Source organism: Lissotriton vulgaris, chromosome 12, assembly GCF_964263255.1.
Source record: "Lissotriton vulgaris chromosome 12, aLisVul1.2, whole genome shotgun sequence".
In the NCBI taxonomy this organism is placed as follows: domain Eukaryota; kingdom Metazoa; phylum Chordata; class Amphibia; order Caudata; family Salamandridae; genus Lissotriton; species Lissotriton vulgaris.
The window spans coordinates 74,882,996-74,897,276 of record NC_141700.1 but is presented as its reverse complement, the minus strand read 5'-3'; the positions used below and the strand labels follow the sequence as shown (position 1 = coordinate 74,897,276).

The 14,281-nt window shown below is 54.0% G+C and overlaps 1 protein-coding gene across 1 annotated transcript in view; it reads left to right on the top strand.

The window, feature by feature from the left end:
* Positions 1-4,279: 4,279 nt before the first annotated feature.
* Positions 4,280-14,281, top strand: part of PEAK3 (PEAK family member 3) — a 46,623-nt gene continuing 36,621 nt past the window's right edge. The window contains exon 1 of the mRNA XM_086947203.1: positions 4,280-4,306. Within this exon, the coding sequence (XP_086803329.1) occupies positions 4,300-4,306 (7 nt within the window). The 5' untranslated portion in view covers positions 4,280-4,299. The remainder of the gene's footprint in view (positions 4,307-14,281) is intronic.

The following is a 14,281-nucleotide window of genomic DNA, read 5'->3' as shown; positions in this document are numbered from 1 at the left end:
AAATCAAGTGTAGATTCATGAAAGCTTTGCACAGGCGCTCTTGTTTTGCAACACAACACAAAACTTAGCGGAAATTTACCATGCATGGTAAAAGCCCTTGAGCTCAGTTCAAAACTGCTCTGCGCTTCGTGAGTTAACCTTCCAAAGGTTAGTAAACCCCTCAGCCCCCTCCCCCCACCAGCCTGTAAGCACACATTGGCAACCACCGCTTAGGCCTTCACTGCAAGTGGCTTATTGATCGTGTCTTAGTTTTCCACCCAGAGTGCTAATTATGAACGTAGACCCCATTAGTGTAGCTGTTGCAGTGGCATCATGGCCCAGAGGAACCGACTGAACCCTGGTTATTGATGTAATTTGCACTTCAGACAGTAGCTGGGGGCAGTTTCCTTCCTTGCACTAGGGTTCATGGCACCGCTATGCCGGTGATGGTACACCACCGACAACATGACCACCTTCAAGGCAGCCACCCGCAAACACCACCAGCTGATCCGAGCCACCAAGAAATCAGCACCCAAGATTCGACTCGACAACAACGCCCATAACAGCAAGGAACTATTCAACATCGTCAAAGAATTCACCAACCCCACCGCAGCCTCAAACGACATCACTCCCTCCCAAGACCTCTGCGACTCGTTATCCTCCTTCTTCTACAACAAAATTGCCGACATACATAATAGCTTCGAAAACAGGTCCAACAAACAATCCTCTCCACCCCCCTCAGAACCTAAACCGCCCTCTAACAACCTCAGCGCCTGGAACCCAATCACCACCGAAGACACCATCCGCCTAATGAACTCCATCCACTCTGGCTCGCCAACCGACCCCTGTCCCCACCACATCTTCAACAAAGCAGACTCCATCATCGCACCCCATCTCCGTGATGTCATCAACTGCTCCTTCATCTCTGCCACCTTCCCAGAAAGCTGGAAACATGCCGAAGTCAGCGCCCTCCTGAAGAAACCCACAGCAGACCCCTCCGAACTTAAAAACTACCGCCCCATATCCCTCCTCCCATTCCCGGCCAAAGTCATTGAGAAAGCCGTCAATAGCCAACTCGCTGCCTTCCTCGAATCCAACAACTCCCTCGACCCCTCACAGTCCGGCTTTCGAGCCAAACACAGCACTGAAACCGCCCTCATTGCAGCAACAGACGACATCCGAACACTACTGGACAACGGAGAAACAGTGGCCCTCATTCTACTCGACCTCTCCGCCGCCTTCGACACTGTTTGTCACAGCACACTCATACAACGCCTCAGCAACATCGGCATAAAAGGAAAAGCCTTGGACTGGATCATCTCGTTCCTAGCTGGGAGAACTCAGAGAGTCCGAATTCCCCCGTTCAAATCAGAGGCCACCGAAGTCATCTGCGGTGTACCACAAGGATCATCACTCAGTCCCACCCTCTTCAACGTTTACATGAGTCCACTCGCTTCCATCGCGCGTCAACACAACCTCAACATCATCTCCTACGCAGACGACACCCAGCTGATCCTCTCCCTCACCAAAGACACCAACACCGCCAAAACCAATCTTCTCGAAGGCATGAAAGATGTAGCCGTATGGATGAAAGACAGCCGCCTTAAACTTAACTCAGACAAAACTGAAGTGCTCATCCTAGGATCAACCCCCTCTGCCTGGGACGACTCATGGTGGCCTTCGGATCTGGGCTCAGCACCCATACCCACGGGCCACGCACGTAACCTTGGCTTCATCCTAGACTCTTCACTCTCGATGACCAATCAAGTCAACGCCGTCTCATCCTCCTGCTTCAACGTACTTCGTATGCTCAAAAAAATCTTCCACTGGATCCCCGCCGAGACAAGAAAGACTGTCACCCACGCACTGGTTACGAGTCGACTAGACTACGGAAACACCCTCTACGCCGGAATTACAGCCAAATTACAGAAAAAACTCCAACGCATTCAAAATGCATCAGCGAGACTCATTTTGGACATCCCTCGCCAAGATCACATTACCGGCCACCTGAAAGACCTCCACTGGCTTCCCGTCAACAAGAGAATAACATTCCGTCTCCTCACCCACGCACACAAGGCCCTCTACAAACTAGGTCCCGAATGCCTCAACACTCGACTATCCTTCTACACACCCACCCGCCAACTGAGATCCTCCAATCAAGGCCTCGCCACAGTTCCGCATATCCAAAGATCCACCATGGGAGGTAGATCCTTCTCCTACTTGGCGGCCAAGACCTGGAACTCACTCCCCACTCACCTCCGCCTTACACAGAACCACATCTCCTTCAGAAAAGAACTTAAAACCTGGCTATTCGACAAATAATGAACCCCCTCCCCAAGCGCCTTGAGACCCTCTGGGTGAGTAGTGCGCTATATAAATTCTCGAACTTGAACTTGAACTATGTTGAGGTCCATGGTATTATTGCATGTGACAATACTGCATATGATAAGACCACGTTGCATTATGATGCCAAATGACCCTGTACACCTGGACGGCCTAGCACCCGCATAAAGGTTCGCAATATGGGCTCGCATTCATAAATCGTTGCAGTCGAACCCATTTCTCCATGTTGCGCACCAACAAGTCCTACAAGGGCTCAACTTGTGTTATACTGAAAGTGCCGCAAAACAGCATTACCGGACAAGCAGTATAGGGTATTTCGTATGTGCTAAGTTTGCTGTGTGGTTTCAATAAAATAATAAACTGATATATATAGCCATAAAAGTTTGCAAGTAAATGGGTTTGGTTCCTTACTTAAAACATCACTTTTGTGTTTTTTTAATTAAGTTCTGGATTGATTGAACTGCTTTTGATGCATAATGTGTATGTTACAGATTGGTCACAACTGTCCACAAGACATGAATGTATAGAGCAATTTTGACAAATTTGGTGCTCTTGGCATTCAACTGGTGGCCCATAGTCGCTAGCCACCTTTCGTTAGAGATGGTGGTCGCCCATCGATGAGGCACCCGGAGTACGACCGTGGTGCACCTTGCAAGGAAGTGGTACCTTCAGGGCACTAGCTTCTCTCACTTGAGTGTAACACAGTCTCGGTAAGTCTTGTTCACGCCAATGACACTGGTATGAGATGGGTTAAACTTCCAGGGAGGGCTAAGGGTGACTAGAACAGCTTCAAGACAAAGAGGCAAACACACCTAGCTCCCTTACAGCAACCCACATAAACAAATCAACAATTCATTAAAAAAAACTTCACCTGCAAAAGAATATAAGGGAGAAAAATTGGATTCTCCCTACCCTAAAAGAAAACAAGAGTAAAGGAGAGCAGGAACCCTGTGCAGAGGATTCGGTACCTCCAGGAGCAGTTCCTACCTTCATAGTTCTTGAGCCAATAAAACTCTAAAGAAGAATCCTCTGTTGCCTGACAAATACTGTAACCTTCCTTCCTTCCCACAGTGAAACGTGTGCCCTGTCTGCTTGTAGCTCAGATAATCTTGGGTTCCACTAAACTCGACAAAAAACTCTTTCATTTCACTAGAAGGTTCTTCCCCTTATGAAACTCCTCTTTCTCTATAAATAATTTGTTCGTCAGATGGCCCTCTTCTTTCATAGTCCATGGTTCCCCCATCTCTCTCTGGGGCAAAAGACAGGTAAAATGTGTGTCATGCCTGATAGTGCGATAGGATCCAGAGGTTTCCTAGGAGCTAGCTGCCGAAAGCGGTGGTTGCTGAATACCACAGCTATGTAGCCTTGATTCCACCTCGTGCCTCTTTCTTCCACCCCTACACTTCCTGTCTCTTTATCTCGAACACCAAGGCTGCCTAGTCTTTGATTCCACACTGTACCTCTTTCTTCCACCCCTACAGTTCCTGTCCCTTTATCTCACTCCTGCAGGTTCCTTTTCATCCCTTCTTTGTCCCTTAATCACTGTTTTCTCCTCTTTCGCTCCCTCTTTTTTCTCTCTTATCTGCCTCTCTTGTCCTGGGTCTAAGTTTGATGAGGGCCAATCTGTCCTTAGCCCCACAAACGAGTGCGGATGCCGGACAAATTAGGCACGTGCGCGACATGCATTGCCACAGTCGTGGTGTAAACGGTGTCTATCGAAAGCACCGCAGAGCCTTCCTTCGAAGTCTGGGTTTGTGAAACTCGACCTCCACCACTTTTCGAAACCACCGCTTCCTGTGAAAGATGACTTCGAAAAACAGCTGTCTGCATTTCTCTATTAATGATGCAATCTGGCCTCCAGCAATACCAGCCTCGGCAGGGAGTCATGCAAGAACTGCACCGCTTTCACAACAGCGCGAGGCGTGCCAACGGACCCCACCCCCGGTTGAACAACAAAGGACCCAGTAACAAACCTGCATGGATGGTGTGTTCAGTAGATAATATCTCGGTTATTTATGGCTTTCATAGAGAGCCTCTATCGTTTATTTCAGTTTCTGTGAGCTTCATGCACAGTCTTCTAGATTAATCAGTGCCATCTTTACGTATGGGCACGCTGGGCAGTTGCCTGGGGGCCCAACAAACATAGGGGCCCCTTGCAGACCAGAATTTAACTCTAATTTTCCGTTAAACATTTTTATTCCTGTGAGGGGATGTATAGGCGAGGCCAAGTGCACGGCTTTGCCTGGGGGCCTATAATGCTGTTAAGACGGCCCTAGGGCTCATCCAAGGCATTACAGGGACTTTGTAACAACCACAGAGTCTTTTAAAGGTTTTGGTATTGGGGAGTATAACTCCCAATGAAACACTTGGGGGCAGATGTATGTTGGTAATGCGCCACGTTTGCGTCACGCAACTGCGGCGTAAACGTGGCGCATCCCTACGACCAATTTACAACGTGACGCATCTAGGCAGATGCGTCACGTTGTAAAGCCCTGCGCCACATGTGGGCGTTCCGGGGCAGGTGCGCCTCGCAAAAGTGGCTGAGTGAAATCTATAAGATTTCACTCAGTCACTTACAGGCCAATGCTGTGTCAAAACCCTGCGCCTGCTTGAAGCAGACGTAAGGCTTGAGGCAGCATTGGACAGATAGGGCACCCCCGAGCCTTGCTGGAGCTGCATCGTGCTTGCGACACAACTCCAGCAATGCGCCACCTTTACGGCACAGATGCGTCACGCATCTGTGCCATTTTTGCACCATGGAGAGCCGCATTGTAAATGCGGCGCACCATGGGTGGCGGAGCTGCGGCGCCAAATAACCCTAGGTGTCTGGGTTCCTTCATGTCCTCACAGCTGACAGTCACATGAAAACGCTTCCTCAATATGGGTGGTGGGGGCATCTCCTTGCATGGCCTACTGGATGGATTTCCCAACACATTTCCTACAAGCTTGCTCTTCCACACTGATTTTCACAGTCACCTGAATAAGAGCAGATTGAGACTTCTTTTGATCTGCCGGCACATATATACTGTGTGGAATATTTTCTTAAAACTTTCTGCAAATTTGTTTCACCAGCTTTTAGGGCCACCTGAAAGCTTTCCATTTAACTACTGGGCCATTCCTATGCTATAAAGGTTGTAAAATGTAAATTAATGCTACAATATTCGCCTTTGAGTCTTACTGACGTTGTCAATGCCTTGAGGTGATGCTGTACAACATTGAACAAAAATGTAGGCCTGTGATGTACAGCATGAGGAAAAGAAAAAAATGGAAAAAAGCCATAAAGACATGCTTTCTTTCATAGCTATGTATGATGATGCATGCATGTAAACGTGCCCACCTACAAAAGGACACAAGCGCTATATATTTTTATTTATTGATCCATGGTGGATCAGTAGATTTTTTAAAAATGTGATTGTTGTATACTGCTTTTTTGAAAAGCTTGAAGGGCCGTCAACAATTTGAAACCGCGACTTCAAAATTTTTTTTTTTTGTAACACCGCAGAGGGTTGTGGAGCTGTGGGGAGGAATCAGAGGTATGTTGGCATGTTGGCATGTGGAAGCCAAGACAGTGGCGAAGCAGGTGGGGGGGCAGGGGTCTCGGTCAATCCCGGGCAGCATGAGTTTTAGGGGTGACCCCCCCCTGCTGCTGTCGTGGCAAATGCAGGGATCGCCAGCACCCCCACCCCCTCTTACCTACAGCTGTCGCGGGGCAGCAAGCGCAGGGGCCACCATGGGAGGCCAAAGGTCTAGCTACATCACTGAGCAAGGGAATGTAAAGAAATAATTCTGAGTGGAGGAAGAAGGAAAAAGCAGCTCATGAGGAAGAGTGCTACACAGGTGCAGAGGTGCAGATGGAGAAGAAAACGAAGGAGAGACTAATGCAGAGCAGGGGTGTTGGACAGGCCACATGAAAGGCTTGCTCCCTCCCCGCACGGCCAGGCCCGAACCTGGCTCTTCAGGTGTTACACGCAACAACCATCCGTTTCCCGTCTCCTATGAGACCCCTGCCCCTGGACATCTCCCCATCATGGGCCCGATTCCCTACCGGCCCCCCCTCGCCCGGCCTGGGCGCCATCTTGGACACAGCACCACGAGGCCGCGTGGCCTCCGATCGACCCTAACCCTGGGCCTGGCCAGGCCCCGACATCCCGGCACCACCATCCACCCAGGAGGTGAGCGGACTACTTGGCAGGTCAATGGGAGAAAGAGGTGTCGATGGCTCTCCCCCGCCAGGTGCCGATCACCCCAGCTTCCCGAGGCGCTGGCTCCACCCCCCTGCTGGGTGTCTGGACTCCCTCATCCTGGACCTCCCGACCTCCAAGTGCGAGGGTCCGGACATCAAAGGGCGCCAGACCTATAACTGGGGCAGCCCCAGAGCAGGAAGGCAGTTGTATCCTGGAGTCGAGAGACGCAGTGAAGAACTCATCCTTGACGGACTACTGGCGCTGCCGTAGCCCTGCCCTGCGAACTATTAACCTGCCTGCTGGCGCTGCCGCAACCTTCTGAAACCTTCATCGTCGTCGGGACCTGCTGGCGTGGCCGCGGACCGTTTGTAACCACCACCTTCATCGGGACCTGCTGGCTCCGCCGCGCCCGATCATCTAGAACGCCGAGCTCGAAGATTGTGAGCTATTTCATCTACCAGATTGGTAACAAGACTGTCCCGCTACCCCTTTCCCAACCAAGAGACTAGTATAGAGGGGACCCCTGAGTCCAGACCTCCTTGTACCATTTCACCGTACTTGAAGAATTGCTTATAAAGTAACGTTGAACCTTATCCTTGTGTGGTGTACATCTGTGGGGGGGAAGTTACTTGTCTGTACGATCGCTGGGGACGGCTCTCCCCGGAGACCTCTCCCCTTGTCCTCAGCCGACCCTCCCGGTCCGTCTAACATTGGTGGCAGCGGCGGGATCCGAATCGACGCATAATCGTACAGAGAGTAGCTCACCCCACGACAAAACCACAATGCCAACCAAAGAAAGCGGATCCACCGAGAAATTCCAGATGGAGAAATTGGAAGAATACAGCCATCGTGAGTTGAAACAATTCTGCATTGAACTAGGTATCGCTACCACCGGTCTGAGTACTAAAGACGATTTCAAGCACGCCATTGAGTCATGGGCAGAAACCGGGGCCGTCGGACCCCCGGACCAAAATGTCACAGCAGCAGAGAAAAACACCACGGCTCCCGAGGAGCAAAGAACGGGTCTCTCGCAAGATGAGATCCAGGAACGAGAAAGAAACCGACTACACGAGCTAGAAATGGCCCGGCTCAAAATGGATGGCGAACTCAAATTAGACGAACAAAAACTGAACCTGGAACACCTGCGGCTCCGAGAAGAACGGGAAGAGAAACAGAGACAAAGAGAGCTCGAAGAGAAGAGACTGGCGTATGAACACGAGCGCAAACTAGCTGAGATAGACTTACGCAAGCAGAACAAAGAATTAGGGGTGCCCGAGCAACCGCGCACCCCGGGGGCAACAGAAAAGAAGGTACACATCCCCAAGGATGTTGTTCGAGAATATTTCCGAGATGACGACATACAGCAGTGGTTCAAGGCCTATGAGATCGCTATGACCTCCCACCGGATCGATTGCAGCGACTGGGGAGCCGGTCTATGGGGGAGGTTCGTCAATGAGGGCCGCGATGCCCTGCTGCAGCTTCCCGACCATCTGATGACCTCCTATGACCACATGAAAGCTACCCTCCTCACCCGCTATGGGCTCACACCCGAAATGTACCGCCAGAGGTTCCGAGACTGCACCCGGATCCCGGGTACAACTTGGGTGGAATACGTGAACTATTTCAGCCGAGCCTTCGAGGGGTGGATCAAGGGAAGCAACGTAACAACCTACGAGCAACTATTCAATCTCATGGTATGGGAGCATCTATCAAACAACTGCTTCGTCGAGCTCAGGCAGCACCTCCTCGACAGTAAATTGACTGATACGCGGCAGCTCGCCGCCGAGGCTGACCGGTGGGAAATTACCCGAGTGGGCCGAAATGGGTCGCATGAACAGGTCCGGAACAACCACGGTCAGCACCGTCCCCGAGGAGGAGGAGGGGGCCAGGGACGGGGAAGAGACAACGCCCCGGCCGCTCCCGCTACCAGCACCCCACCCCCGGCCAACCGGGGCAACACTCCGGCGCGGCCGGGATACAGAGCCAATGTCACATGTCACCGATGCCAGCGAGTCGGCCACTACGCAAACGACCCGAATTGTCCACAGAGCCAGACTCCGAGACCCCGCCAGATGGCTGCCGCCGCCCTGGGGGAAGAACAAATCTCCGAAGAACACGAGGAATGTGAGCAAGAACACCAAGAATGGGAACCCGCCGCCATGGTTCTAGCGTGCCTAGGGGGAAAAGACATGGTCCCGCGGGTCCCCCTACCCGCCAACACCCGGAAGTACAGTCAGTGGGTGAACATTAATGGACGCAGGGCCGAAGCCCTACGTGACACAGGGGCCAGTGTGACAGCCGTCCGCTGTCATCTGGTGACCCCAGAACAGATCCTGCCGAACGTTCTCTGCCCTGTCCGTTCAGCCGACAATTCGGAGAGTCTATGTCGGATGGCCTGCGTCCCCTTCGAGTGGGGAGGAGTCTCCGGCATGTTGAAAGTGACGGTCCGAGATGATGCCCCCGTAGACTGTCTCCTGGGAAATGATCTGGAGAGTTCCCCGTGGGCCGCCGTAGAGAGGAGGGAGCACCTGGGGATGTTGGGCATCCCGGACTGGGCGTGCGTAACCACCCGGTCCATGGCTGCCCGTGCCACCCCCCGACCCGAAGAACATGAATGGCCGGCACCTCCTCCCCCGGTCGCACCAGTAGAAGACACCGACCGTGCCGTCCCCCCAGAGCAAACTCCAGAGGGGCTCGTTCAGCCTCAGGACCTTCCCGGCCTGGCTCAGTGGCGTCAGGAGGGGGGACCCACCCAGGAACAGTTTCGCCACGAGCAGAAGACCTGTCCCTTCCTCGAGGGACTCCGCCAACAAGCCCTCGCCCAGAGTGCAGGGGATACCTCCGGAACCCATTGGGTCTATTGGGACAATGACCTGTTGTACAGCAAACAGAGAATCGCAGAGCTAGGGGCCAGTCGAGTGCTAGTGGTGCCCCTACGCTTTAGAGACTTCTTGCTAAACCTGGCCCACGATGTCCCCCTGGCTGGCCACCTGGGTCAGGACAAAACCTACAGTCGCCTGGTGACCCACTTTTTCTGGCCCAAGATGAGGAACGACGTACTCCAGCACTGCCGGTCCTGCCCCACGTGCCAGGCCAGCCGGAAGAGCGGCCGCAAGCTTAAAGCACCTCTGCAACCTTTCCCGGTGGTCACCACCCCGTTCGAGAGGGTGGGGATAGACATTGTGGGGCCCCTGGACCCCCGTACAGCACAAGGGCATCGGTTCATCCTGGTACTGGTGGACCACGCCACCCGCTACCCCGAGGCTGTTCCCCTACGAACTGTGACAGCCCCGGTAGTCGGCCGGGCCTTGATGGGGATTTTCTCCCAGGTGGGCTTCCCCCGAGAAGTCGTCAGCGACCGGGGCACAAACTTTATTTCAAAGTACATGAAGTCCCTCTGGCAACAGTGTGGGGTCACCTACAGATTCACGACCCCCTACCACCCTCAAGGGAACGGACTGGTTGAGCGGTTCAACCGCACGCTCAAAGGGATGATTGGGGGGTTGGAAGAGCCCCTCCGTCGCCAGTGGGATGTGCTACTGCCGTGCCTCCTCTTTGCCTACCGAGAAGTCCCCCAGAAGTCCCTCGGCTTCAGCCCGTTCGAACTCTTGTATGGACACCCTGTGCGCGGGCCGCTCAGCCTAGTCAAAGAAGGCTGGGAAATGCCCCCTCTAAAGAACCCTCCAGATGTTTTCAAGTACCTCCTAACCCTCCGCAACCAGACCAGACAATTCCGAGAGATGGCGAAAGCAAACTTGGAGGCCAGTCAAGAAGACATGAAACGGTGGTACGATCAAAATGCCTCCTCCATCGAATTTGAACCCGGCCAACATGTGTGGGTAATGTCTCCCACCGAACCATGCGCCCTGCAAGACAAATGGACGGGGCCCTTCAAAGTAGTCGAGCGCAAGAGCCCTGTCACCTATCTCATCGATATGGAATCTTCACGGAACCCTCTCCGGGTCCTCCACGCCAATAGACTGAAACCCCACTTTGTGCGCTCAGAGCTCAGCCTCCTGATGGCAACAGACAGCGGAGCCGAGGAGGACTCCGAACCACTTCCTGACCTCCTACGGACTCGGGAGAAGGACGGCTCCGTGGACGGGGTCCGACTCTCGGAGGCCCTCACCCCGGAACAGCACCAAGGCTGCCGAGACCTCCTGCTGCAGTTCGCCACCCTGTTCTCCCTCACCCCAGGGGTCACCCCCTGGTGCTTACACGACGTGGACACTGGAGAGAGTCCCCCTGTCCGCCATCGGGCCTACCGCGTACCAGATCGGGTACGGGCCTGCATCCAAGAGGAGGTGGCCAAGATGCTCACGCTCGGGGTCATCGAACCCTCAGACAGCCCCTGGGCCAGCCCAGTGGTACTGGTCCCCAAAGCAGCCGCCCCCGGCACCACGCCTGAGCTCCGGTTCTGCGTCGACTACCGGGGCTTGAATGCGGTCACCAGAACAGACGCTCACCCCATTCCCCGAGCAGATGAACTAATCGACCGCCTGGGAGCTGCCCGCTACCTCAGCATCTTCGACCTGACAGCGGGCTACTGGCAGATCGGTCTCACACCCCGGGCCCAAGAACGATCTGCCTTCTCCACCCCTGATGGCCACTACCACTTCAAGGTCATGCCATTCGGCATGAAGAATGCCCCAGCAACATTTCAGCGGCTAGTAAACCAGGTCCTGGCGGGACTCGAAGAGTTCAGCGCCGCCTACCTGGACGATATCGCTGTGTACAGCCGCCACTGGTCTGACCACCTCCACCACCTCCGAGAGGTGCTACAGGCCCTCCAACGAGCTGGCCTCACGATCAAGGCCAGCAAATGCCAAATTGGTCAGGGGTCCGTGACCTATCTCGGGCACCAGGTGGGAAGCGGTCTGGTGGCCCCTCTGCAACTCAAGATCGCTGCCATCCAGGCTTGGCAGCCCCCCATCACCCAGACCGAGGTCCGCGCCTTCTTGGGGCTCACAGGCTACTACCGGCGGTTCGTGAGGGACTATGGCAGCATTGTGGGGCCCCTCACGGAACTCACATCCAAAAACCAACCAAAGGAGGTCAACTGGACCCCCGACTGTCAAGCGGCCTTCGAGAAGCTGAAGGCCGCCATGTGCTCCGCCCCTGTGCTCCAGGCCCCCGACTACAGCCAAGAATTTATCGTCCAAACGGACGCCTCCGACCATGGCATTGGGGCGGTCCTTTCCCAGCTGAACCCCGAAGGACTTGACCAGCCGGTGGCTTTCATCAGCAGACGGCTCCTGGCCCGAGAACAACGCTGGAGCACCATCGAAAGGGAGGCCTTCGCCGTGGTGTGGGCCCTCAAAAAGCTCCGGCCTTATCTCTTCGGCACCCACTTCCGGGTACAGACCGATCATCGGCCCCTGCAGTGGCTAATGCAGATGCGGGGGGAAAACCCGAAACTCTTGCGTTGGTCCATCTCCCTGCAGGGGATGGACTTCACTGTGGAACATCGTCCCGGGCAAGACCACGCCAACGCGGATGGCCTGTCCCGCTTTTTCCGCCTCGACGAAGAGAGTCCCCAAGAGGATGGGTGACTCTCCTCGTCTTCAGCTGGGGGGGACGCATGTTGGACAGGCCACATGAAAGGCTTGCTCCCTCCCCGCACGACCAGGCCCGAACCTGGCTCTTCAGGTGTTACACGCAACAACCATCCGTTTCCCGTCTCCTATGAGACCCCTGCCCCTGGACATCTCCCCATCATGGGCCCGATTCCCTACCGGCCCCCCCTCGCCCGGCCTGGGCGCCATCTTGGACACAGCACCACGAGGCCGCGTGGCCTCCGATCGACCCTAACCCTGGGCCTGGCCAGGCCCCTACATCCCGGCACCACCATCCACCCAGGAGGTGAGCGGACTACTTGGCAGGTCAATGGGAGAAAGAGGTGTCGATGGCTCTCCCCCGCCAGGTGCCGATCACCCCAGCTTCCCGAGGCGCTGGCTCCACCCCCCTGCTGGGTGTCTGGACTCCCTCATCCTGGACCTCCCGACCTCCAAGTGCGAGGGTCCGGACATCAAAGGGCGCCAGACCTATAACTGGGGCAGCCCCAGAGCAGGAAGGCAGTTGTATCCTGGAGTCGAGAGACGCAGTGAAGAACTCATCCTTGACGGACTACTGGCGCTGCCGTAGCCCTGCCCTGCGAACTATTAACCTGCCTGCTGGCGCTGCCGCAACCTTCTGAAACCTTCATCGTCGTCGGGACCTGCTGGCGTGGCCGCGGACCGTTTGTAACCACCACCTTCATCGGGACCTGCTGGCTCCGCCGCGGACCGTCGCTACCTTCAACCATCCCGGGACCTGCTGGCTCCGCCGCGGCCCGATCATCTAGAACGCCGAGCTCGAGGATTGTGAGCTATTTCATCTACCAGATTGGTAACGAGACTGTCCCGCTACCCCTTTCCCAACCAAGAGACTAGTATAGAGGGGACCCCTGAGTCCAGACCTCCTTGTACCATTTCACCGTACTTGAAGAATTGCTTATAAAGTAACGTTGAACCTTATCCTTGTGTGGTGTACATCTGTGGGGGGGAAGTTACTTGTCTGTACGATCGCTGGGGACGGCTCTCCCCGGAGACCTCTCCCCTTGTCCTCGGCCGACCCTCCCGGTCCGTCTAACAAGGGGAGGATCTGGTCTTTGGGGAAGAGCTAAGAACTCAAGGGACAGAGTTTATGGAGTGCTTATCCAAAATATAAAAAAAGTAGCTCCATAAAAGTGAGCAATTGAAGATTACAGTCCAGCATGGTCAAGAGGCTATTCTCCAGGAGCAGGACAACCACAAGGGACAAGGAGACCATCGAATAAGAAGCCAGCAATTAAGAGTGACCATAGGCAAATGATGGATGAGCTGTGAGTTCTTGGAACACCCATAATAGGTCTTTTGCACCCAGGCAGCTAATGCTGTCTGGTAGCCGAGACCTAAAGAAATAGACGAACCATCTTGGGTGTTGCTGATTGGACTAAGAAGGTCACATGATTCAATCATGTGAGCTGAGAGGCCTACTGCAGACGCCTTGCAGTTGTCTGGCTGAGCCCTTAGCCTGCATTAGACTGGTCTTATCTACTCTCTTTAATGTATAGTTTTATACAAGGTTTTATCCGCAGACTTCATCTTACAACGAAGAAGCATATGCAAGGTTTCAACCAATGTTGTGTATTTTTTAGCTATTTTTCTAATTTTGCAAAGTGAGACGCTTTAAAGAAAAAAGAGCGCTGAAACTGTGCCATGTGTGACAGACACTCCATGTTGGAGTTGGCAATGACATTGGCGCAGGAATGGATCCTGAAGTAGTGTTAGTAATTTCTAATGGACAGAGAGCAAAGGCGGGGGGTGGGCAGGGTGGTGCGGATGACAAAGCAGGACCTACTGTCACCAGGAAAGTTGGAAAAGAGGGTGGACTCAGGGAGACATTTGAGGGCGGTTAGTAGTAGCCGGGTGAAGGACATGTCCACATTTGCTCATGTAAGGGAGTTGCAAGTGGGGGGGGGGGGGGGGAGAATGCACCCTACCGGCCTGCGGTGCATCTTTTATTCTGCTTGACACCACAGACTACAACAGGGCTTCAGGCGCTAAGTGCTCTAAAATACACTTCTCCACAAAAGAACTGGCCATCGCCTACACAGACTCAATAAACTCCACTATGTGCTGTGGGCATGCGCAGCCCACACTCAGCTTAACGCATCACCACAACCAGCACTACAGGGCAGTGATGCCTGTGTCCTTCCCACCATTCTTTGTTGCTTTGATACCCTGGGTTTGGCC